This window comes from Megascapheus bottae, chromosome 8, assembly GCF_031878675.1.
Source record: "Megascapheus bottae isolate mThoBot1 chromosome 8, mThoBot2.hap1, whole genome shotgun sequence".
In the NCBI taxonomy this organism is placed as follows: Eukaryota; Metazoa; Chordata; class Mammalia; order Rodentia; family Geomyidae; genus Megascapheus; species Megascapheus bottae.
In genome coordinates this window covers 37,647,023-37,671,617 of record NC_143516.1, presented here as the reverse complement: position 1 = coordinate 37,671,617, position 24,595 = coordinate 37,647,023, and the positions used below count along the sequence as shown (strand labels likewise).

Genomic DNA, 24,595 nt, shown 5'->3' with positions numbered 1-24,595 from the left:
CCGCGAGCCACCCGGGAGCTCGTGCCCGCGATCCCTCCAGGCGCCCGAGGGGGCCGCCTCGGGCCATGGTGCCCTCCCAGGAGGAGCCCGCCGCCGCGCGGACGACCGGCGACGCGCCACCGCCGGACCCCGAGCCCTCGGGGGACACTTCACTGTCCGGCCCGGGACCCTCAGACGGCAGTGAGGCGGCCACGGAGAAGGTGGAGGTGGAGCTGGGGAGACCGGCGGACGCGGAACCCCGGGAGCCCCCGGAGGGTGGCTGGGGCTGGCTGGTGATGCTGGCGGCTATGTGGTGCAACGGGTCGGTGTTCGGCATCCAGAACGCTTGTGGGGTGCTCTTCGTGTCCATGCTGAAGACCTTCGACTCCGATGACGTTGACAAGATGGTCTTCAAGACAGGTGAGGCGCTGTCGGCCCGCCGGGGGAGGATGGAAGGAGAGGAGGCGGCCGGAGCCGGGGTCCCCAGCACACCCTGCGTGCAAGGCATGTGCCCAGCGCCCCGGCGTGCGCCCTGCGGCTCCTCGTGTGCCTGAGCGGGAGCGGGGCAGTGCAGTCGTCCCGGGAGGCTGGCGCTCCAGAGCCTCGGTGCGCGGGTCTGCGTGGAATCCACAGTCAAGGTCTGCCTGTTTGGGAATAAGTCGCAGAACTTATTTGTCCCGGCTCTTGTCCTGTCCTGTCCCCTTTTTGCAGAGTGGGCGCTGCACAAATATACATATATATATATATACACACACATACATATACACACATACATACATACATATATATATATATATTTTTTTTTTCCTTCTAAGGTTCGAAAACAACCTTCCTGCATCGACCACCTCACATGGTCAATTTTACCGTCACTTTAGCGACCACGACTCTTGGATGGTTGGTTGATCTTGCCTGTTGGGCAAGGGGTAGTGTGTGTATGCTGATGGTGGAAGGGGAGCAGGAAGTCTGGCGAGTTATAAAAAACAAACAAAATGTACCCCAAGGTCACAGGGAGTTGTGAAGGGAGCCCTTGGAAAGCTATAGTTTGTGGGTGCTGTTACTCACTCTCCCTTTTTGTACTCTGTGAAATAAGAAGGCATAGGAGGCAGCCACATCATGCAGTGGGAAGAGGAAGATGGGGCAGCCCCTTCCTGCTGTGTTCTTTGACATTAGTACATTACACTCAAAAGGCGCCAATTTAGGCAAAAAGCAAGTCTTCTCTCCTTTTTTTAAATTTCCGTTTAGCCTATTATATTTTATTTTAAAGATAGTCTATGTTGCCTGCTGAGCAATAATGTTTAACTCTGTGTGTGTGTGTGTGTGTGTGTGTGTGTGCGCTGCGCGCGTGCGTGCGCGCGCACGCTGGTTTTGGGGCTTGAATTCAAGGGTCTGAACTATTTTTTTTTGGATTACATATTTTTTATTTCAATGTACAGAGGGGTTACATTTATAATCGCAGATAGAGGGTGCATTACTTCTCACATATTGATACCCTTTTTATGATCTTGTCCCCGTTTCCCTCCACCCCTCATTTTCCTCTCCTTTTTCTAATGAACCAGTGAACATCTATATAATATACCAGGTAATAAAGTGGGATACAGTAACAATATGAGATTAACCAAAGGGCAACACAAGAGAAGGGAGAAAAACATAATACATAAAGAATAACAGTCACTTATAATTTAGCTCTTGTTTCCATGTCCTGGAGGTCCATTAATTTGGCCTCATCCTATATGGCTTTATGTATCTAGGGTTTGAGCTATTATAATCTTCTGCTAGGAGAGTTATGGACTAATTATTACAGATGAGGGAAACCATTGGACCTATATTCCTTTGGGTCTGGGCTTACTTCACTTAATATTATTTTTTCCAAGACTTTCCATTTCCTCACAAATGGTGCCATGTCATTCTTTCTGATGGCAGCATAGAATTCCATTGTGTATAAATACCACATCAATTGAGGGGCATCTGGGCTGGTTCCATATCTTCGCTAGAGTAAGTAGTGCTGCAATGAACATTGTTATGCTAGTGGATTTACTGTGTCTTTGTGTCTGGACCGACGGGTAAATGCCCAGTAGAGGAATTGCTGGGTCATAAGGGTGAACTATTTTTTCTTGCTCAAGGCTAGCATTCTACTACTTGAACCATATATCTTCTTCAGGCTTTTTGGTAGAGATTAGGTCTCATGAACTTTCCTGGTGGGACTGGCTTCAAACCATGATCCTTAGATTTCAGCCTCCTGAGTAGCTAGGATTACAGGCCTGAGCTATTGGTACAAGGCAAAATAATTCTTTTTAAAAATTAAAGTTAGGTACCTGGAGTTTGGCCTGGTGGTAGAGTGCTTGCCTAGCATGCATGAAGACCTGGGTTCAGTTCCTCTGTACCGCATACATAGAAAAAGCTAAAAGTGGTGCTGTGGTTCAAGTGGCAGAGCTCTAGCTTTGAGAAAGCTCAAGAATAGTGCTTAGGCTCTGAGTTTAAGCCCCAAGACTGGAAATAAAATAAAAATTAAAGTTAAGGCTGGGCATAGTTTGAATCCAGTTGGGCAGTCCTTGAGTTTCTTAATCCCAATTAACTACCAAAAATGCCCAAAGTGAAGCTGTGGTACAATTGATAGAGTGCCAGGATGTTAGAAACCAGATGAAGAACATGTCCCCAAATCAACCTGTAAGGCCTGGATTGAATCATGGTTAACACTATCAGATAGTTCAGCTTCCCCAAGTTTTAGGGGATGGTCTCACTCCAATGGGGAGAACTTTACATGTGGAGTGCTCCCATTATTAAGACATGCTTCATAACATCTGTTACATACTAACCTTTCTCTCTTTTCATTTGACCATAACTCTCATTCACATTTAGCACCTCTCACCGGTAGACTTTTCAGCACAGGGTGGAGAATTCCCCTCACCAAGCCAAGGCACCAAGATGGCTGCAAAAGGCTAGGTTCAGCCTCACTTCATTTTCTCTCCCATGACCTAGGGGACTTTGAACTTAACACAGATACAGTGTTTTACTACCAAGGGTTTAGTTCTAGTCTCCTCAGGAAGCAGATGTAGAGTTGTGGAGTCAGTCAGGACAGGCTGTGTAGCAGCAGCCTTGTCTCTCTGCAGCTCCAATGGAGCTGCACCCCATTGGTTTTCAGGACAGTATAGGGTTGAGATTCCAAAGTAATATCAGGGTGACAACTTTTAGTAACCAGATTTCCTTTAAATGTGGCTAGGATTCTCTAGCCAGGTATAGAAGACTTGAACCTGTAGCCATTCCCCACAAGTGCAGTCTCCACTCTTGCACATCTTTTACTACTCTTTCCCATGCCTTTAATTTATCCTGTCTCACTTTCCAAAAATGACTCTGGTCCCTTCATCTTAAGGGGAGTTGATGGGCGAAGATCCATCTTCTGTAACTTCTTCAAGCTAACTCAGGGGCGTTGTCTCTATACTTGGGCAGGGACCCTAAAAAGCTTAACCTATTTTACCCAGGGGTTGCCAGGATTAGATATCAGGAGCAATAATTTGCTCCAAATTAGAGATCATATATAACATTTAACCACTGCACAAACCTTTTCTTTGGCTACAACAGTGTAGCTTACTTAGCACTCATTTACAAAGGCATTTTCTTGATTGTCTGGGGAACTTAATCTCTGCGACCCTAACAATGCCTCAGGCCTATATACTGATCAGTAGGGACATAGCCTTAGGTCCAGACTTCTTTCCTGAATTTGTGGCTGGTGTCAACCCAAAATTCGCTCAGTTAGACCTTTGAGCAAATTTAGGGGGGTGGTTAGGATTGTGAACTACTCACATTACAGATGACTGACAAGTTCCTGCCCAGTAAACATGGACATTAGTAAGGCATGCTTACAAACTATTCTATGACCTCCTGGCTCTGATTAATTTTGCATCGCCAAGCATGAGTGACTCTAGGATCTGACACCATATGCAGTGGCTTACTGCATCTGTATGCTTCATTGCTTTTGTCCCAGGAGTGTCTCTTCACACAGGGATAAATGTCCCATTTCACTTGGTTGGTTGCTGGACTTGAACTCAGGGCCTGAACGCTGACCCTCAGCTCTCCAGCTCAAGGCTAGCACTCTGCCACTTTGAGCTCCAAAGCAACTCTGCCTCACTAGCACTCTGCTGGCAGATTAGAGATCACAGTTTCACGGGGACTTTGCTCTGCCTGGGCTGGCTCAGAACTGCAGTTTTCAGATCAAGGAGTCCTTTAAAAGACCACTTTACTCCAATTAAAGCAACAAGGTGGTCAACACAGAAGTAGTCTCTAAACATGATCTTACCTGGAACTTGGTAAGGGCCAAAATTACATCTGAATAAGGATTGCTGTCCTTCTCCATGGACCTGCTGGAAATTGCTATAAAGAAACTTATAAGAGCAAGCTGAAATAGCGATTAAGCAATCATTTTGGTAGTTCTAATTTTCCTTTTTTTCTCTTCTTTGAAACAAACATTTAGGACATCTTCACTTCCAAATTTTGTTCAGAAACCCATTTCTAATTTTATTTAAAACTTTTACTGACATTTGCTTATACACTTAACACTTTAGCCTTTATTTGCGTTTTAAGAACGCTTAAGGGCTCAAGGCACTCCCTTTGCCTCCAGGTCTCCTTTTAGAAGAGGCATTTTTTTTTTCCTACAGTTTAGGTTACTTGCCTAGAACTCCAATAACAGTTTAAACTCAAATAAGTTTTTCCTTAATACAAGAACTACAAACATCTTCAGTGCACCAAAAGTCCAGACTTAGTTTTCTTCTTTTTCTAAAATACATCCAATTCCAAAGTAGCATGAAACCAAATCATAAGGAGATAAACCTTTAAACATTCCTTTTAAAACCCTTTACCCCAATTTAATACATTTTAGGGGGCAGTTTAAGAAATACTAATCACAGCACCCACATTTTACCATCAGATTTTTAGTGTCAGTCTGCAAGGAAAAAGGATGGAGATGGTCCACTCAGTCCATCTGACCAGGTTTAGATGAACTGCCTTTGTGCCAGCTTATCTTCTTTCACCAAGTATGCACCCTCCCTTAGGGCCTTTTCCACCATGGGAACCCAGAGCTGCACCTTTTCCAGTTCACCTCTCATTCCCAAAGATGGTCACACAGGACTATCCTAAGTTTTCTCTTGGCATTTGATTACCTAAACAGTTTTAAAAGACAGGCAAAGTTTCTGACATTGATAAATTCACATTTAAGTTTCTGATACTTATCTCCAATTTTTTAACTCAAGGAAATAAATTCCAAATTCCCTAATGCCTCTCTGCTAAACAGAATACAATGTTTACAATGTAAACAGCTCTATGTAGTACAATACTGGATTTTTTTAAAATGCAGATTTCAGAAATGCTTACACTTAGATTTATCCAATTGCTTTTGTGTTTCAAGTATAACTCACCCACTGTTTTACGCAGCATGCTGACAATTTAACCTTGAACATGTTCGCTCACACTCATTCACACATATTCATACTCAAAGATCTTAAAGTGTGCAAAATTAATATCGGCTGAACATTTTCCAGAAGTTTGTGTCAAGAGTTTTGTCAGTTTTTCTCTTGCAAGTGAGAACGAGGTTCAAAACAATACTTTTTACATAGCAACTTAGTAGAAATTATTTGGTGGGAGTCTTCTGGTACCCAATTTAGCTCATCTAGAGCATGACTCTAGTCATTTTCCCAATTTTGACTAGGCCATCTCACATACCAGTTTACACCGGGGCCAAATTTAAACCTGGGGGAACCAAGACTGATGTCTGTGTCCTGCAACCAATTGTCTCCAGATTATCACGTCAGCCAGGTTAGTAGGAAAAAGGAAACTGGACTAGACATGCAGCTGCCTCGCCTGACTTCTGCTTGCCTGAATTGCAGCTGAGTGGGAGGAGCCATACCAGGCCCAAGACTTATTCCCCAGGAATGTCCAAATGGATAATGACAAAGACACAGAAAACAAGAACCCATTAGGACTGGTACAGATTTCAAGAACGACACAGGACCACACAAATCACCGCAGGGAACCATAAAACAGGGGCAAAGAAACAGAGACCTTTAAGTAAACCCCAAATTTTCTCTTTAGAACCTTTAAAATGTTGCAAGACCAAGTGTAGGAGAAGATCCTCCGTGAATGCCACTTGGCTCATCTCTTTATATGCACCAAACACAAGACTTTGGGGAGGGACAGGTAAAGGGGGGGGGGTTCGAGTTCTCCATGTCAGGCTCCCCTTTCTCCTCCTTTTCTGGTTTTGGAGATGTGACCTGCCTTAGAGGGAGAGAAACAGTTTTGTTAGTAGGGGAAGGTCCCTCCGGTGGTCCTCCTGTAAAGAAAGTGGGCCATTCCAGATGGCAGAACGTTTCAAGTTTTCCTGGGTAAACTTTGTCACCCAACTGGGCAGCCTTGCCCTGGAAATCCTTAAAATGGTTAAAGATAAAGTTTAGGTGCGTCACAAGCTCCTTACTCCCTATATGACCCATTTTCCTGACAGGCAGTGAGAAACATCCAACAAGGGGCAAGACATAGACAGTCAACATACAAAGACAGCGACCCCTGCTGGACAAGGAATCAGCTTTAAGATGCACAAATACTAAGACAAATATAACTGCCATACAAACACAAAACTACAGCAGACACAACCGTCATACCTGGGAGACTCTCCAGATGTTGTGCCTGGGAGACTCAAACTCCTTAACCTGCAACGACCCAGAGTTGCTGTGCCCGGGAGACTATGCCATGCTCCCTAATCTGCAACAGCCCGTCTAGAGTGATGGGGCGTCCCTAGATCCACTCCAGCCCTGGGGAGCTATACTGTGTCCAGTTTCTCCCTAGTGGGCTTCCTCCCTAGAGCTCCCCAACAGAACAGGCCCGGTTTTTCACAAACACAAAGAACAAAAAAGTTCCACCAACATAAAGACCAAAGACAAAACTAGAGCTCAAGATCTTACCTCTGGATGTTTTGTTCAAAATTCTGATGCTGGCTTAGTCCTTGTCATTTGATCCTGGATGAGCCCCCAAATGTTAGGATCCCTTCCCCAATATTAGGGTCTGTGGTCAAAGGAATGAGTCTGATACAAAAGTGGAAGTTAAAGAGTTTTATTCCATGCCTAGCATCAAGAATCATACCGACCAGTCAGGGCCATCTCAAAGATGTGAGTGAGAGAGCGACCCCATCTAATCTTACAGGCTACTTTTATAGGCCACCAGCCTTGTGATTGGGTTTGGCCATACACAGGTGGCCAATGGAATATCAACATACTTGAGTGACAGCTGGGGCAACCACTGATGCCTTTGCTGTTTGAGCTGACCTATCATCTTCGTTGGCTTCTGGCGCACTGCTTTGACGACAAAGGAAAGGGAGAGAGTTTACTGGCAGGCAAAGCGGGGTAGGGTGGGGGAAGAATTCTGGTAACTCTACCTGGTTCATCTGCTTTTGTAATCTGAGCTCTGTTATCAGGAAATTTTACAGCCCCCCCCCCCCCCCCCCCCCCGGAGTCAAGTACTCCTTTGTCATGAAGATGGGAAATGCCTATAGAGGATGGAAGAAGGGTCTCAAAGTGTTCTCTATTTTAGGGGAATCAAGCAAGGGGTCCCTTCATTAAGATTTAAAAAAAATTACTTAAATAATTTTTGTGCTTGACACTAGGGTTTGAACTCAAGGCCAAAGCATTCTCTCTTAGATTTTGTGCCCAACACTAGTATTCTACCACTTGAACCATAGCCTTACTTCCAGCTTTTTTTTTTTTTAAACTGGTTAATTGGTAAGAGTCTCACAGATTTTTTTTTTTGCCTAGGCTGGCTTCAAACCTTGATTTTCAGAGCACAGCTTCCTGAGGAGCTACAAGCATCAACTACTGTTGCCCAGATTAATTGTTTTTTTTTTTTTTTTAAATGTGCTGAGAATCAAACCCATGGCATTGAACATGCCAGGCAAACTCTTACCACTGAGCTATATCTGTAGTTCCTAAATTTATGTGATTTTTATTATATGAGTATGTTGTACTTCATTCTTCCTCCCTTAATTAAATTAATTAATTGATTAATTAATTTTTTGTGGGTCATGAGGCTTGAACTAGGCCTGGGTGCTGTCCCTGAGCTCTTCAGCTCAAGGCTAGAGTCCTACCCTTCAGCTAAGCCCCACTTCCTGTTTTCTAGAGGTTAATTGCAGAGAAGAGTCTTTGGTCCTTTTGTGCCTGTGCTGGTTTTAGACCTTGATCCTCAGATCTCAGTCTCCTGCGTAGCGAGGATTATAGGTGTCAACCCCTGTGCCCAGCTCTTCCTCCTTTTAATGGATGCTTAGACTGTTTTCAAACTTTCTGAAAATAATGCTGCAATGAACGTCCTTGTACAATCTGTCCTTGTACATGTGGGTAAGATGCCATATTTAACCTGGGAATTTTTGTTCTTTAAATATCAAAGCTGCTGTTTTGTACAGGTCAAGGATGAGATATAGAAGTGTTATGTGCCCTTATTTTTAATTTAATGAAGATGATCCATGTGAAGTTTAGCAGAATAGGCATGCATATTCAATAACAAACAAGAATATTTTATGCCATTTATGTCAGTTTTGAGTTTTTCTAGGGGAGAAAAAAAATCAAGGAGGGGGCAGAATTGACATAATTAGCATATTTTTATTAGGTAGTTGTATAAAGAGGCTATAATTCCATATGTGAGATTATGAGTGCAATGCATCTTAATTGATGCCACCCCTTTCATCACTCTCCCCCATTTTGTCCTCCTAACCTTACCCTCAAGTTAAATAGTTCAGATTTTACATAATGTACAATGAATATAGTGATTACATTTGCTCACCTTTTCTCCCTTTTGAGCACATACCCTTATTGCCCTTTCTCTTAAAACGTATTGCCATTTCCTGGTATTAAATCAGTTTATTATTTATTCAGAGGAGTTACTCTCCTGGACTCTCCCCTAAGTATACCATTCTTTTATTTTTGTTTTTATTATTTTGTTGCTCGTGGGGATTGAACTCTGGGCCTGGATGCTGTTGCTGAGCTCTTCAGCTCAAGGCTACTGCCCTACCCTTTGAGCCACAGTGTCAATTTTGGTTTTCTAGTCATTAATCAGAGATAAGTCTCACAGACTTTAGTGCCCTGGCTGGCTTTGAACCATGATACTCAGATCTCAGCCTCCTGAGTAGCTATGATTACAGGCGTGAACCACTGCTCCTGACTTACAAATATTTTTAATTGGTATTATAAAGGTAATGTACAGAGGGGTTCTAGTTACATAAGCCAGGTAATGAGTTCATTTATTTTTCAACAATTTTATCTCTTCTCTCATTTCCAGTTTTCCTCTCCCATGCCCACCCACAAAGTTGTATAGTTCATTTTCAACATAGTTTCTTTTTTTTTTTTTTTTGTCAGTCCTAGGCTTGAGCTCAGGGCCTCATCTCTGTCCTTGGACTTTCTCAAGGGTAGAGCTCTACCACTTGAGCCTCAGGACCACTTCCAGCTTTTTTCTATGTATGTGGTACCAAGGAATTGAACCTGGGTCTTCCTGCATGCTAGGCAAACACTCTACCACTAGGCCAAACTCCTGGCCCTCAACATAGTTTCTAATGTGTATCACTGCTGCATTTGTTCACAAGATTGTTTTCAGGAGTGGTTTTGTGGTAACTTTGAGATGTTATGAGTTGCTATTATTATTATTGTTATTATTATTAGCTATGTAGGGATTATTGATATAGGAAACAGCTTGAATGGATCACAGAATGAGAGAAAATAAAAATTCAAAAGTCATTACATACAACATTATGACATTCTCAAAATGACCTAATTATAGAGAGTTATTAGTTGTCATTGGTTAGGAACTGTGGTCAGCAGAGGACATCATATATTTAAGAAGGTAAAACAGTCCTATGAGTTAACTTGAGACGTTTCAGTGGCAGAAAATATATGCATACACACTTCTCATCTAACCAATATTTTAATGATCATGATATATGAAAAAATGCTTTTTATGATTTGCTACCACCTGAAATAATGTTTTAAAATATTCAAAAACATTTTCTTTGACTTTCAACCTTTCTCTTCTTTAGAATTACCTTTGCTGCTGTCAGAATATGATCCTTGCTTTTTCTCACAAGCATTAGCTCTGGATTCTTCTGCTAATCATGGAACAAACAACAAACAGTTCCAATGAACCAGCTAGTAGGCCCGCACGCCTCCAGACAACGGTGAGGCTTCTGCTGGCTTGAAGATGCCCTTGAGAAAGCTGTGGGGAGCCTTCCACTTTGTAGGCCTCTGGCGGTAGACTGTGGTGACCAGAGCCAAGGTCTTCCTCTGGCAGCCGGCACAGCGCCTGAGGTCATTTTTTGAAAAGGATTTTTACCTAAGAGTCATAGAAGCTCATGGAGAATTGACTTCTTATTCAAATTAAACAAACCTCAATAAAAACAAACTAAACACCAAACATAACTGTAATTGTCAGCTCACCTCAGTTCTGAGCACCTGCCTTGCTGGTGCCACCCACACACCGACTTTGGGAGTTTTCACTGGCAGAGATTCAGAATGAGCAACTCCTGTGTGTCTGGGAGCTGTGCAGACCTACCACACAGAAGAGACAAACTGTCAGTTTTCAGGATGAGGAAAGTAGTACTCCTAGACCACCTTTGCCAAATAAGCTTGGCCACATCTTTGCAAAATGTCTTCATTAACAACAAAGTTATTCCACACCTTATACATAGGAATCAGAAATTGGAAGCTGAAATGACTTGCTGAGATCCTAATTAAAAAAGTAAGCTCCTCTCCCTCTCCCTCTCCTTTTCCTTCTCCCTCTTTCTCTCTCTTTCTTTCTTCTCTTTTCATGCTTGTCTAGGGACTTGAACTCAGGTCCTGGGTGCTATCCATGAGCTTTTTGGTTCAAGGCTAGCACTCTACCTCTTGAGCCACACAGCTCTACTTCTCATTTCATGAATTTTGAATTTATGGATTCAATGTGAATAAATGGATAAATGTGAACTACACATTTGAAATAATGTAAATGTTTATACTATATAGGCATAAACCAAATCTGCTTCTGACTCATTAATCCTTTATAAAAACTGTAATGCCTTTAACACTTTTGGTACTTTTTTTTTTTTTTTGCCAGTCCTGGGCTTGAGTTCAGGGCCTGAGCACTGTCCTTGGGCTTTCTCAAGGCTAGAGCCCTACCACATGAGCCTCAGCACCACTTCTGGCTTTTTTTCTATGTATGTGGTACCGAGCAATCGAACCTGGGTCATCATGCATGGTAGGCAAGCACTTTACCACTAGGCCAAACTCCCTGCCACTTTTGGTACTTTCTTCCAACAATTTTTTACCTTCTTTTTTTAAACGAGTATCCTTACTATTCAGATGACAAAACTATATGTCTTTGCTTACCTGCTAGTCAAGATTTTGTCAGGCTTTACTTTATGGGAATAATTAGGATTCCTTTTTCACCCTTTCCTTAAAATACAAAACTACTATAATATTGAATATACTTTAAAAATGACTAATTGTGCCTCTTAGGAATTTTGCTGTTTTCTTCTTGGTGAAGGGAACCTTACTGTTTCCTCTTCCAGTTCCCTGATTTGAGAAACGCTCACTGAAGAGTTGAAATTCAGTTCTAAGTGATATAGCCAGTGATATAGCTCAGTGGTGGAATGCTGACTTAGCATGTACAAGACAAGAATGCTTAGGGTTCTATCTCCAGCATCACCTAAAGGGGGAAAAAGCCTAAGTTAAGTAAATGAAAGGTTACTGGTTAAATTAATGTAAAAATCATAGGAAGGTACATTGGCCTACAACTCATCTGGTACTTTTTTTTTTTTTTTTGCCAGTCCTGTGGCTTGAGCTCAGGGCCTGAGCACTGTCCTTGGGCTTTCTCAAGGCTAGCACTCTACCACTTGAGCCACAGCACCACTTCTGGCTTTTTCTATGTATGTGGGGTGCTGAGGAATCGAACCCGGGTCTTCATGCATGCCAGGAAAGCACTCTTACCACTAGGCCAAACACCCAACCCCCTTTTGTACTTTTTTTGACCAAAGGATGAATTATTTTAACAGTGATAGCTCAAAATGCCAAAATTTATTTTTGTGACACACATAGATTGGATCTCAAACTCAGTTCTGATATTTTATTAAAGTAGAAAACCACTTCTCACTAAATAGGTATGTTAACTTTTCTGGGTAGGAAAGCATTAATTCCTAGTCAAGTGAGTTAGATTAATAATATTTTTTTCTTTTCCCTTCTTGCTTTCCACTCCCTTCTCCCTTTCACACTTTGGTTTCCTCTGCCCTCTCTTTTTCTTCCCTCTGTTTGTGCTGGAAATTGAATCCATTGCCTCACAGAAGCTTTAAGCACCTGGCTCTACCACTAAGCTATATCCTCAGCCCCAGATGACTGGTTTTTAAGAATAACTCTTTTGTCTTGCTTAATTATCCCTTTTATTAGTTTTGGCTTCATATAGCAATCAAACTGTAGCATCTGTAAAGGTTCACATTTATTAACAGTTGTTTAAACATGGGCATTCTGCAAAGTTAATTGATGTTTTGGTGCAGTGAGGGAAGAACATTGTCATTGTCCCTGCCAGTATTAGGTTTTATTTATATTAACATTTTACAAATATTGCCAATAATAATAAATGCCAGTGGTATTATAAGTAATCAAAGAAGTTTAAAATCTTATTTTATTGGCTAGAAGACTATATGCTTTCTTTGTCTTTAAAATTTGTAAATGGCTTGGCAACTATAGATATTAAGATCTGCAACTAGAAGAGGATATATACCAGTGAACATATTGGATTGGAATAAAATTTTGTTATCAAAGACAAAGATGGGATTACCAGGAAGACCTGAGATTATTCTAGGCCTTAGATTCTCCCTGTAATTCTTTTTAAAAAATCTTCCTTCTGATTTATTTAAGTCATCACTTATACATCGAAATTATTGTCCAAAAATAAAAAAGACAAAAAACTAAAAACTGAATTATAAACATTTTCAGTTACATGGAAATATTTTTAAAAAGAATAAAAAAGGGGGAGGGTGGGAGGGAAATGGGGACCATGTCATGAGAAAGAGTATCAATGTTTGTGAAGTTATGCACCTTTTTTCTGGTTAATGTAATGTAACCCTTCTATTAATCACAATAAAAATAAAAAAAATTAGAAAAAGAAAAGTTAGATAGAAAATGAAGCTATACCTTAATGCCAAATAATAAATTATAAAATTTAGAAATTAATAAAAATTCTGCTCTGAGGCAGAAAACAAACAAACACACAAAAAAAGACCTCTTCTTTATGCTAAAATAGACCTTTCTTTCTGATGGGTTCCAGGCAATGTCCTCAGTGTCTTTTTTTAAAGCACAAATGATATCTTCTGTCTATTCCCTAACAGTCAAGACAACTTTTGTTAACTTTACTTCCTTTCCATAAGCATATTGGAAACACCATAGATTGTTTTCTAAACAGTAAAGGTGACAGCATTAGATACATATACATTTTGAAGTTGTATACTTCATCTTCTACTTCCATCTTGAGTCAGAAAGAACTATGTAGAATGTTCTCGTTGTTGGACCTATTGCCTGCAGTTTCTACATTACGTGCTTTCGTGCCCCTCTGTGAGAAAAACCTGCTCTGTTTATTGAAAGAATTCTGCAGAAACAAAGAGCTTAAAATGGAGTAGTGTGACATATTTATGTAAATTAAAAAGTTGGCAAAAAAAGAATAAAAAAATATACCCAGTTCTTCTGAATTCTATTCTTTTTGTATTAAAGTAGCTAAGTAAATGCAGACATTAGTTTATTAGCCAAAATTTGAATATAATATGTTCTGAGATCTTTTCTTTTTTTTTGTTTCAGCCATTCCCCTTGATTCTTTTACTCTATGCTCTTAGTTAACAATAAAAGGTATTTTCTATATCAGGACATGATAAATTGTATAGGACTCTAGTCATTCAAATACAGTGAGACCAAAGGAGGATATCTATATCTATATCTGTATCTATATCTATATCTATATATCTCACCCTCGGTTGTGAGACTTGGTTCCTAAGCTCTTCAGATCAAGGCTACTGCCCTACCCCTTGAGCCACAGCACTACTTCCAGTTTTCTGGTAGCTAATGGGAAATAAGAGTCTCATGGACTTTAGTGTCCGGGCTGGCTTTGAACCTGGGTCCTCAGATCTCAGCCTCCTTAATAGCTAGTATTACAAGCATGAGCCACCACACCTGGCTAAAAGGAGAATATTTTTAGAAGAGGAACACAAAGGGGCCAGGAGTTTGGCCTAGTGGTTAAAGTTCTTGCCTAGCATGCATAAAGACCCGGGTTCGATTCCTTGGTACCACATACATAGAAAAAAGCCGGAAGTGGTGCTGAGGCTCAAGTGGTAGAGTTCTAGCCTTGAGAAAGTCCAAGGACAGTGCTCAGGCCCTGAGCTCAAGCTCAGGACTGGCCAAAAAAAAAAAAAAAAGAGGAGCACAAAGGCACAACGCCTCTGTGCCTCTGATCATATAAAATAATCTTTATCTAAATGAGTTTCAGGAAAGGGAAACAAGATGTTTTTTCTTTTTGGTGTTTTTGTTTTTGTCTTTTTGTTTGTTTATCTGTCTTTGGAAGGGTAAGTAGGGGCATAGAAATGGAGGGACAAAAGTGAACAAATGCACTAGATACTGTTGAAAATGAATTATGCAACTTCTGGGTGGGGACAGGAAGGAAAACTGGAAGACTGGAAGAGAATGAGGGAAGGGATGACATTGTTCAAAAAGAAATGTACTTATGTATGTACCTGACTTATGTAATTGTAACCTCCTCTGTATATCACTATTAGTATAATAATTTTTTTTGCCAGTCCTGGGGCTTGAACTCAGGGCCTGGACACTGTCCCTGAGCTTCTTTTGCTCAAGGCTAGTATACTCTACCACTTGAGCTACAATACAACATCCAGTTTTCTGGTGGGTAATTGGAGATGAGTCTCATGGACTTTTAGTGTCTGGGTTGGCATTGAACTGCCATCCTGAGATCTCAGCCTCCTGAGTAGCTAGCATTACAGGCATGAGCGACTGGCACCCAGCCTTATAATAATTTTTTAAAGGGTATTTCAAGTTAGGGTACAAGGCCTGGACTAGGTCTCTAAGACACTTCTAATGCTGAATGCTTCTATTGTGTTTTGGTAAGTAATTTATATCACCTTGCCTTATTGATACAGTAATCTTTTGGTGAAACCATTATGATTGTTATGTTTTAGAGGTACTATTGAAGTCTGTAAATAGTGGGGACAAATTTGAACTTTAAATCTCTGACTTCAGTATTGGGATTCTTTATATATGACTTTACATGGGACTTATTAAGCAAGTGTCAGGGAGTTTGGTTTGGCTAGAGCCCAGGATACATAATGGAGTCATGGAAAGTAAGGCTAGAAAAGAATGAATGGAGTATCTGAATGTCAATTTAAGAAGTTTGGGTATTATTTAATAGGGCATGGAAAAATATTAATAGTTTTCCAAAAGGGTTCTGAGGAAATGTTTTAAAAAGATGACTGAGTTACAGAAAAAAAAGAAGATACTAATTATGAAATCCCTGGAAGCTGAGATTTGAGGAACAACAGAGAAAATGGGAAAGCTAGAATAGCTGTGAGATATTTTAAATGAAATACACTGAGGGAATTCTGGCCAATAATGGTTATGGGTATTGATGAAGAGGTGGCAAAACACAGGTGGAGCCTGAGACTGAATTTTTTTTTTTTTCAGTTAGAGAGCCACACATTTTTATTTTGTAGTAGACTACCTAAATTATGTCAACAGCCCCGGATAGAGCCTTTGACAGGACTGGGGCATGAGGGAAAGACTAATTCAAATTCTAATTAATTAATCAAGTGGCTATTGGTGCTTGAACTTAGGGCCTCTTACTTGGCTTTTTTTTTTTTTGGCCAGGGCAAGGCAGATGTTCTACCACTTGAACCACACCCTCAGTTCTTAGATTTATTTGATCCTTCTAACAACAAAGCATCAAAGATTTTTGACATAGTACCTTTTCCCCACTTATAATGTATTTAAGTCAGTCTGCAAGTCTTTAAGATGCTTGCTAACAGGCTGTGAGAAAAATTTTGAATCATTTCAATTAGGTTTTGTATTTCAAATTTAAATGTAATGTACTCACAGTGATGAAAAACCTGTTCAACAAGAAGATGATATCTTATAGGTTAGCCTCTACATAAGTTAGCAACTGAGTAGGCCTCTTGTTTCAATTCATAATGAAAACATCCAATTCCTTTGAGTATAGATTGAATTCTTAAAAAAAGTTTTCTAGGAAAGGGACTAGAAAATAGGATAAATGAAATTCCATTCCATATTGACTGGGACTATGGTGAACTGTTTTAAATTTTGTTAATCATGATTTGTTTTTGCATACTCAGACATCTGAGAGTTGCCTGGCTTCATGGCAAGTGTATTTTGCCCTTAGTTTCCTGTCACACCATGATCTGGGAGACTCAAGAAAGGTAATCGATTGTCAGAGCATTTTCAGGTGCAGGAAGCTCTACAAATATGTCAAACACTATTGTTATTGAGCAAGTTGGCCCTGTGCCTGTGAGCAAGGCTTTGTGTTGACTCACGTGTTGTGTTGTAATCTCTCAGGACTCAGGTCCTGAATTGCTCTCTTGTGATTGAAACTTAGCCAAAAGTGCTGGAAGTGGAGTGACCTGGGGGAAGAGCCAGTAAAAACAGGGGGTGGTGGGAAGAAAGTAGTAGTTGTGTAAGAAGAGGGCATTGGCACCTAGCCTTGAGAATGCACAATGACAGTGGTCAGGCCCAGAGTTCAAGCCCCAGGACTGGCCAAAAAAAAAAAAAAAGCTGCATGTGTGATGGCTCATACCTATAATCCTAGCTAGTCAGGAGGCTGAAATCTGAGGATGGAGGTTCAAAGCCAGCCCCAGTACTAAAAAGTCTGAGAGACTCTTATCTCCAATTAACCACCAGAAAAACTGGAAGTGGCACTGTGCCTCAAGGGTAGGGTGGTAGCTTTGAACTGAAGAGCTCAGGGACAATGCCTAGGCCCAGAGTTAAGTTCCAGGACCGACAAAAATAATTGTACCAAAACACCAGACAAAAAGATATGATGATAGCAAAAGTTAGAATCCCAAAAGACAAAAAATAACAATGTAAGATTTTTGTTGGGCTGGGAGTGTGGCCTAGTGGTAGAGTGCTTGCCTAGCATGTATGAAGCCCTGGGTTCAATTCCTTGGCACCACATAAACAGATGTGGTGCTGTGGCTCAAGTGGTAGAGCGCTAACCTTGAGAAAACCCAAGGATAGTGTCCACACCCTGAGTTCAAGCCCCAGGACTAGCAAAAAATAAAAAAAAAAAGAAAAGATTTTTGTTGTTGTAGGTTTGAATGTAGAGCCTGGGTGCTATCACTGATCCCTTTCTCTAAAGGCTATTACTCTATTACTTTGAGCTACAGCCCCACTTCTGATTTTTGAGTGGCTAATTGAAGATAAAATTTCTTAGACTTTCCTGCCCAGGCTGACTTTGAACCATGATCTCTAGATCTCGGCCTCCTGATTATTTAGGATTACAAGTGTAAACCACTAATGCTCTGCACTTGTAAGTTTTTGATATTTGTTGTGTATGAGGTTATAATTAGTTTGGTATATGTGATAGTTTAGTGTGTTTTTTTCCCTTTGATTGAAGAGCAAATATTGAGCCACTTAAAAAAAGGCAAACTACTGCTTTTTGGACAAGTCTTGTAAAAGTAATACTTAATCCAATTAATGTGTCTTCCTCTAATTCATCATGATGACTGGGTGTCTGGTGGCAACTGAAAATGGGTAATGGAAAAATGTCAAGGCAGCGTAATCCTCATTATTTGTGGTCACTTAAGAGGATAAATTAATCATTGGTCACTAATCTTTGGATAATCACTCTGTTGAGCTGGAAATATCCTTAGTTTTTCTGAAAAGCAAGTCAATGAGTTAGTAGAACTGTCAACCTTGATCAGCCTTTCTAAATCTAATAATAAGTGAGTAGAAACAAGTTGTATCCAACGTTTTACTCTCTGTATTACAGCATTTTGTTACTCTGGAAACTGGAACAACAAGGAAAATTCCTTAACATACTGGTTTCCAAGGAGGTTCTAGACCTAGTACAGTGCCTTATCTCCAACTGAGGATTAGCAAAACTGCCTTCAAGGTAAAGGCTTACAACCTATGCATGCATTTTTGATTATTTGAATTAGACAAGTTAACAATATAATATAATTGGCTTAGATTAAGACTGCTTTAGATGCTAGGCATTGGTGGGTGGCTCATGCTTGTAATCCTAGCTACGTAGGAGACTGAGATCAAAGCCAGCCAGGGCAGAATAGTCCCTGCTAGACTCATCACCAATTAACCACTCAAAAGCTGGAAGGGGCACTGTGGCTCAAGTGGTAGAGCACTGGCCTTGAGTATGACGAAGCTCAGGGACAGTGCCAAAGCCCTGAGTTCAAGTCCAAAAAAGAAAAAAAGATTACTTTAGAAAGTCATTTTTTTTTAAACCAGCCCTTGGGTTTGAACTCAGGGCCAGGAGCACAGTCCTGGGGTTTGAACTCAGGATCTGAGCACTGTCCTTGGGCTTTCTCAAGGCTAGTACTCTACCACTTGAACTACAGCACCATTTCCAGCTTTTTCTATGTATGTGGTATGGAGAAATCGAACCCCAGTCTTTTTGTATGCTAGGCAAGTACTCTACCACTAGGCAAAACTCACAGCCCCAAAGTGTTTTTTTATGGCCACAATTGTATTTACTAATATTTGAAGTCAGTGTTGTTTAATTACTAAATTCATTAGATGCTAGGGTTAGAGTAGGGATAAAGAAAGTATGAATTTCAGCCAGGTATGGTGGCTCACACCTGTAATCCTAGCTACTCAGGAGGCTGAGATCTGAGGATTGTGGTTCAAAGCCAGCCCGGGCACTAAAAAGTTTGTGAGATTCTTATCTCGAGTTAACCACCAGAAAACCGGAATTGGAGCCGTGGTGCAAGGGGTTGGGCAGTAGCCTTGAGCTGAAGAGCTCAGGAACAACACCCAGGCCCAGAGTTCAAGTCCTATGATCGACAAAAAAAAAAAAAAAAAAAAAAAAAAGTATGAATTTCAATTCCTAGGAAATAGAGAGTTCTTGTTGTACATTTTTCTCCTGGGTACAGTGCCCCAAAAGAAGATAAGTATTCACCAGCTTGTCATATACAATCAGGAGGTTCTGAAAAAAATCTTTGTATTTGAAGATTTGAAATTACTATGAAGGTGGGTTCAGAGAAAAATTGTATATTTGTATATTTATTATAATCAAAATGCCACGTTGGTAATAGCAAAATTCATCCACATATATGCCACAAATTGTGATTTGGTAAGATCTGCAAATAACATAGAATTCAGTTAAGTATTATCTCCAGGTAGTAGAAAAGGGTTTTTGTTGTTCTGAGAAAAAAATGCCATAAAGATATTGACTCATTTTAGGATTCAAAGATAAATTAGGATTTAGAAAAGAAAGATTTAAAATCCTTGAGTAGAACTCTCCTTCCCTCCCGTTTTCATGCATGTGCTGAGTGTTCTCACTCAGTTCCTGTGCCTCCAATTTGTGTTCTACCACTTGAACCATATTTCTACTTTTAACTTTTTTCTGGTTCCTTGGAGGTATGAGTCTTGAGTATTTTTCTGCCTTGCCTGACTTCCAACCATGATTCTTAGATATCAGCCTCTTCCAAATAGCTAGGATTAATGGAATGAAACACATGCCCCCAAACAGGTAAGGGAATATTTTTAAAAGGATCAAACCAGGCCTTGGTGGATCATGTCCGCTATGCAGGGAGCTTATGCTTTCAGATTTGTGGTTCACATCCAGCTTGGGCAGGAAAATTTATGAGATTCTTATCTCTAATTAGCTACCTAAAATGTGGGAGTGGAGCTATGTGACTCAAATGGTAGAGCTCTAACCTTGAGTACTAATGCTCAGGGACAGTACTCGAGCCCTGAGTTCAAGCCTCACGACTATAACAAACAAAAAGAGGCTTAATTTATGATAATTATTACTGGTACCAGAGCTTGAACTCAGGACCTTGTGCATGCTAGACAGATGTACTACCACTTGAGAGTGCCTCTAGTCCTTTTTGCTTTAGTTTTTTTTTTTTAATTCTCACACTATTTCTTTTTGTTGTTGGTGGTGGTGGATTTATTTTTTTAATTGTATTTTATTGTCAGGGTAATGTATAGAGGTGTTACAGTTACATTTGTCAGGTAATGGGCACATTACTTCCTGAACATTGATACTGCTTCTCATGTTTTTCTCCCACTTTCCCTCCCTTCACCCCCTCCCAGTCACCTTGTTTTTCCCTTTCCTTTCCCTATTTCAAACAAACAAATAAACATATATATAATATACCAGTTACCAAAGTCAGATACAGTAACAACCTGAGATAAACCATAAAGGGGGGAGGAGAAAAGAAATAGCTTCACATAATCACATAGTAGATTAAGAACAACAATCATAAAGATAAACCTCTTGTTTTCCCTATCCTTGAGTTCATTTCACTTAGCCTCACCCTATATGGCCACATGTACATAGCTTTTTTTTTTTTTTTGGCCCCCTTCTCTCTTTCTGGCCCTGCTCGCTCTGGCCCCGCTCGCTCCGGCCCCGCTCGCTCCGGCCTCGCTGGCTCTGGCTCGGCTCGCTCCCGCACGCTCCGGCCCTGCTCGCTCCGGCCCTGCTCGCTCCGGCCCTGCTCGCTCCGGCCCTGCTCGCTCCGGCCCTGCTCGCTCCGGCCCTGCTCGCTCCGGCCCCAATCGCTCCGGCCCCAATCGCTCCGGCCCCAATCGCTCCGGCCCCAATCGCTCCGGCCACCACTCGGTTGGGCTCCGCTTGCTTGCTTTCGCTCTCTGTCGCTTGTTGCAGTCTCGTCTCTGGCACTTCCGGCTTGGTTGTGTCTCGTCTCTGCCACTTCCGGCTTGGTTGTGTATGTGGGATACCGAGGAATCGAACCCGGGTCCTTGTGCATGCTAGGCAAGCACTTTAACCGCTAGGCCAAACTCCCGGGCCCTGTACATAGCTTTTAAGCTATTGTGATCCTCTGCTAGGACAATCCTAGATGTGTACTAATTATTACAAATAAGGGAAACTATGGAACCTATGTTTCTTTGGGTCTGGCTTACTTCACTTAATATGATTTTTTCCCCCCAAGTCTTTCCATTTCCTTACAAATGTCATTCTTTCCGATAACAGCATAGAATTCCATTACGTCTAAATACTACATCTTCTTATCCATTTATCTGAGGTGCATCTGGGTTGGTTCCATATTTTAGCTATGATAAAGAATGCTGCAGTGAACATCATTGTGCTATTTGCTTTAGTATGCCCTTGCTTCTGGATGTTTGGGTAAATGCTCAGGAGTGGGATTTCTGGGTCATAGGGGAGCTCTATGTTTAGTCTTTTGAGGAATCACCATACTGCTTTCCAGAGTGGTTGAACAAGTTTACACTCCCACCAACACTGTAGTAGTGTTCCTTTCTGGCCACATCTCTGCCAGCAGCTATAGTTACTTTTTTTGGCTAACTCATGCTTATGCCCAGGTCTGTTGGTCTTTGATCCTCCTAGTTTTGATTCTCACCACATCTTGGATGACAGCTATTGGTTGATAGGATCTCACTAAATTTTTGCCTAGACTGGTCTTGAACTGTGATCTTCCCTATCTCTACCTTCTGAACAGCTGGGATTATTGTGAGATATACTATGCCTGGCTGATTTTCTTTTAAGTATGAAGCAAGATTCCATACTAAATTGTGGTATGCCTACACCAAAATTTTCTCTTTTCTTTTGGCAGTGCTTGCTACTCTACCACTTACTTGAGTCATTTGTCCAGTCGTTTCTGATTTTAGACAGAATCTTGAAATTTTGCCCAGGTAGAATTCAATCTGCTGCCCTTTTACTTTTGTCTCCTGAGTAGCTAGAATTACTGGCATATTCTGCTACATTCCAGCTTGTGTTTGACATAGGATCTTACTGTTTTTTCTTTTTCTATTGGCCTGACCTGAGCCTTGATCCTCCTATTTATCCAGTACCTGATATTATAGGTATGTGCCACCACAGCGAGCCTCTATGTCAGTTTTTTTTTTAATCATTCACATGTTCATGAGCATTTAAGTTGTTTATGGATTTTGCCTGTCCTGAAAATGCAGTATACAAACATTAGTTTGTTGTAAGTCATTGAATGGAAAGTTTTCCCTATTTTCATACTGTTTTAATTTTTGTTTGTTTGTCTGTTTTTGCAAGTTCTGGGGCTTGAACTCAGGGCCTGGTCACTGCCCTTGAACATATTTTGCTCAAGGCTATTGCTCTGTGGTACCGAGGAATGGAATCCAGGGCTTCATGCATGCAAGGAAAGCACTTTACCACTACACTATGTTCCCAGCCCATAATTTTTTTTCTTTGCCAGTCCTGGAGCTTGAACTCAGTGCCTAAACACTGTCCTTAGGCTTTCTCAAGGCTAGTGCTTTACCACTTGAGAGTCACAGCACTACCTCCAGCCTTTTCTATGTATGTGGTATGGAGAAATCGAACCTGGGTCTTCGTGCATGCTAGGCAAGCACTCTAACACTAGGCCAAACTCCCGGCCCCAAGGTTGCTTTAATATTATTGTATAATGATCTTTATTTTAAATAATACATTTAAATAATAAATTAACTGCTCAATACAAGCAGTTAATAATGAAGGTTCTTTTTCTTTTATTTATTTGTGGGTGTGCACATGAGCAAGTATTCTGATACTGGGGCTCTCCCTTGGTTCATTTGCTCAAGGCTGTTGCCCTGCCATTTGAACCACAGCTCTACTGTCTTCTTTTCTTTTCCTTTTCTTTTTTGCCAGTCATAGGACTTAAATTCTGGGCGTGGGCGCTGTTCCTGAGTGCTTCAGCTCAAGGCCATCATTCTACTACTTGAGCCACAGTGCCACTTTCCCATTTTAATTGGAGATAAGAGATTCATGGGCTTTCAAGCCCAGGCTGGGTTTGAACTGTGATCCTCAGTTCTCAGCCTCCCGAGTAGCTAGGATTACAATCATGAGTTACCAGTGCCTGGCGTCATTGTTTCTTAGTTAAAAAAAATGGTGAAGCCTGGGGATATAGATAAGTAGAGGACTTGCTTAGCATGTACAGGGCTCTGGATTCAATCTCTCTTAAGCCAGAAAAATTAGGATGAAAAGGGGGAGTAGAAAAGTAGAAGGGACTGTGGAAAAATCTTCAAGGTGCTTCTGTGCGATCAAGTGGTAATACCTCCAAATCAAGAGCTATATATGGTGGATATTTTTTTTTCTATTTTTCTTTCTAAGACCCTAGTTTGGAGACATGTACTTCATCTACTTGTAATCCCAGCACTTGGGAGGCTGAGGCAGGAAGATCAGGAGTTTGAGGTCAGCCTTAGATTAAATAGGTACTGAGACCTTGACTCAGTACAACCAGAACACTCACACTCACATAAACAAGGAGAAGGAGGCTGTAGAGAGGCAGAAAGTGAAGTTACCAAGGAGAGGTCAGTTAACAGAAAAGGTTAGTGAAAAGGTTGGAGATGAAAATATCTGGTGGGTGGGGATGTTGGCCAGAGGGGCTATGTTACCTGGGACCTGGAGAGCTAAAAAGAATGGGAACAAGTTTAGGTAGATGAAGTGAGGGCCAGAAGGCTGAGGGAAGGAGGGTTTTAAATATACCTAGGGGGTTGAGGAACAGATGTGAAGATAATGACAGTGGTTTGGGAGTTGAGTCATGATTGGGAAAGGGGTTGAGAATCCACCAAGATTAAAAACTGTATGCTTGCAGCAAGTTTATTTTTTATTTATTTTTTATTTTTATTTTTTTGCCAGTCGTGGGCTTGAGCTCAGGGCCTGAGCACTGTCCTTGGATTTTCTCAAGGTTAGAGCTCTTCCACTTGAGCCTCAGCACCATTTCTGGCTTTTTTCTATGTGTGTGGTACTGAGGAATCGAACCTGGGTCTTCATGCATGCTAGGCAAGCACTAGGCCAAACTCCCGGCCCAGCAAGTTTATTTTTTAAGATTTGCTTCCTTCCCACAATCTGTACTTTCATAGTGGAGCAGAGAATGTACAGTTTATGTAAGACCAGAAGAGGATCAGAGGCAAACACTTCCATGTTTCCTGCACTTTCTTCTCTGTGCTGGATGGCTTCCTTTCTTTACCTTGTATACTGAAGACTTGGAAATACTCATACGTTTTAAGTTTTTGGAGAGTTAGTATATAACAACTTCCATTTTTTATTATGGTAAAGCATGTATAGCATAAAAATTACCAATTAGCCAATTTGAGTGCACAGTTGTATTAAGAACATTCTCAGTGCTGTGCAACCATGGCTTTATCCTTTAGCTTTAATTTGAGATATATCTTTGCCACCTTTCTTTTTTCCATTGTATTACTCCTGTCTATGAACTCGACAGATTCCTTTTCCAAGTAAAGTATTTGTAATTTGAGACTGGAGTATTCATAACAGTGTGTACTAAACTTAACTTTGGCAAGTTTTATGCAAAGCACAAATTGTGGCATTGACATTGTTGTTGTTAATGTCTGTCCTTTTCCTTATCTGTGGAAGGTCCTCAGTGTAGGAGCTAGTTGCTGTG

The 24,595-nt window shown here is 41.0% G+C and overlaps 1 protein-coding gene and 1 pseudogene across 1 annotated transcript in view; one reads left to right on the top strand and one right to left on the bottom strand.

Moving 5' to 3' along the window:
• Window positions 1-62: 62 nt before the first annotated feature.
• Window positions 63-24,595, top strand: part of Slc16a10 (solute carrier family 16 member 10) — a 123,636-nt gene continuing 99,103 nt past the window's right edge. The window contains exon 1 of the mRNA XM_090338282.1: window positions 63-399. Within this exon, the coding sequence (XP_090194408.1) occupies window positions 66-399 (334 nt within the window). The 5' untranslated portion in view covers window positions 63-65. The remainder of the gene's footprint in view (window positions 400-24,595) is intronic.
• Window positions 9,989-13,485, bottom strand: LOC150059805 (centromere protein W pseudogene; annotated as a pseudogene).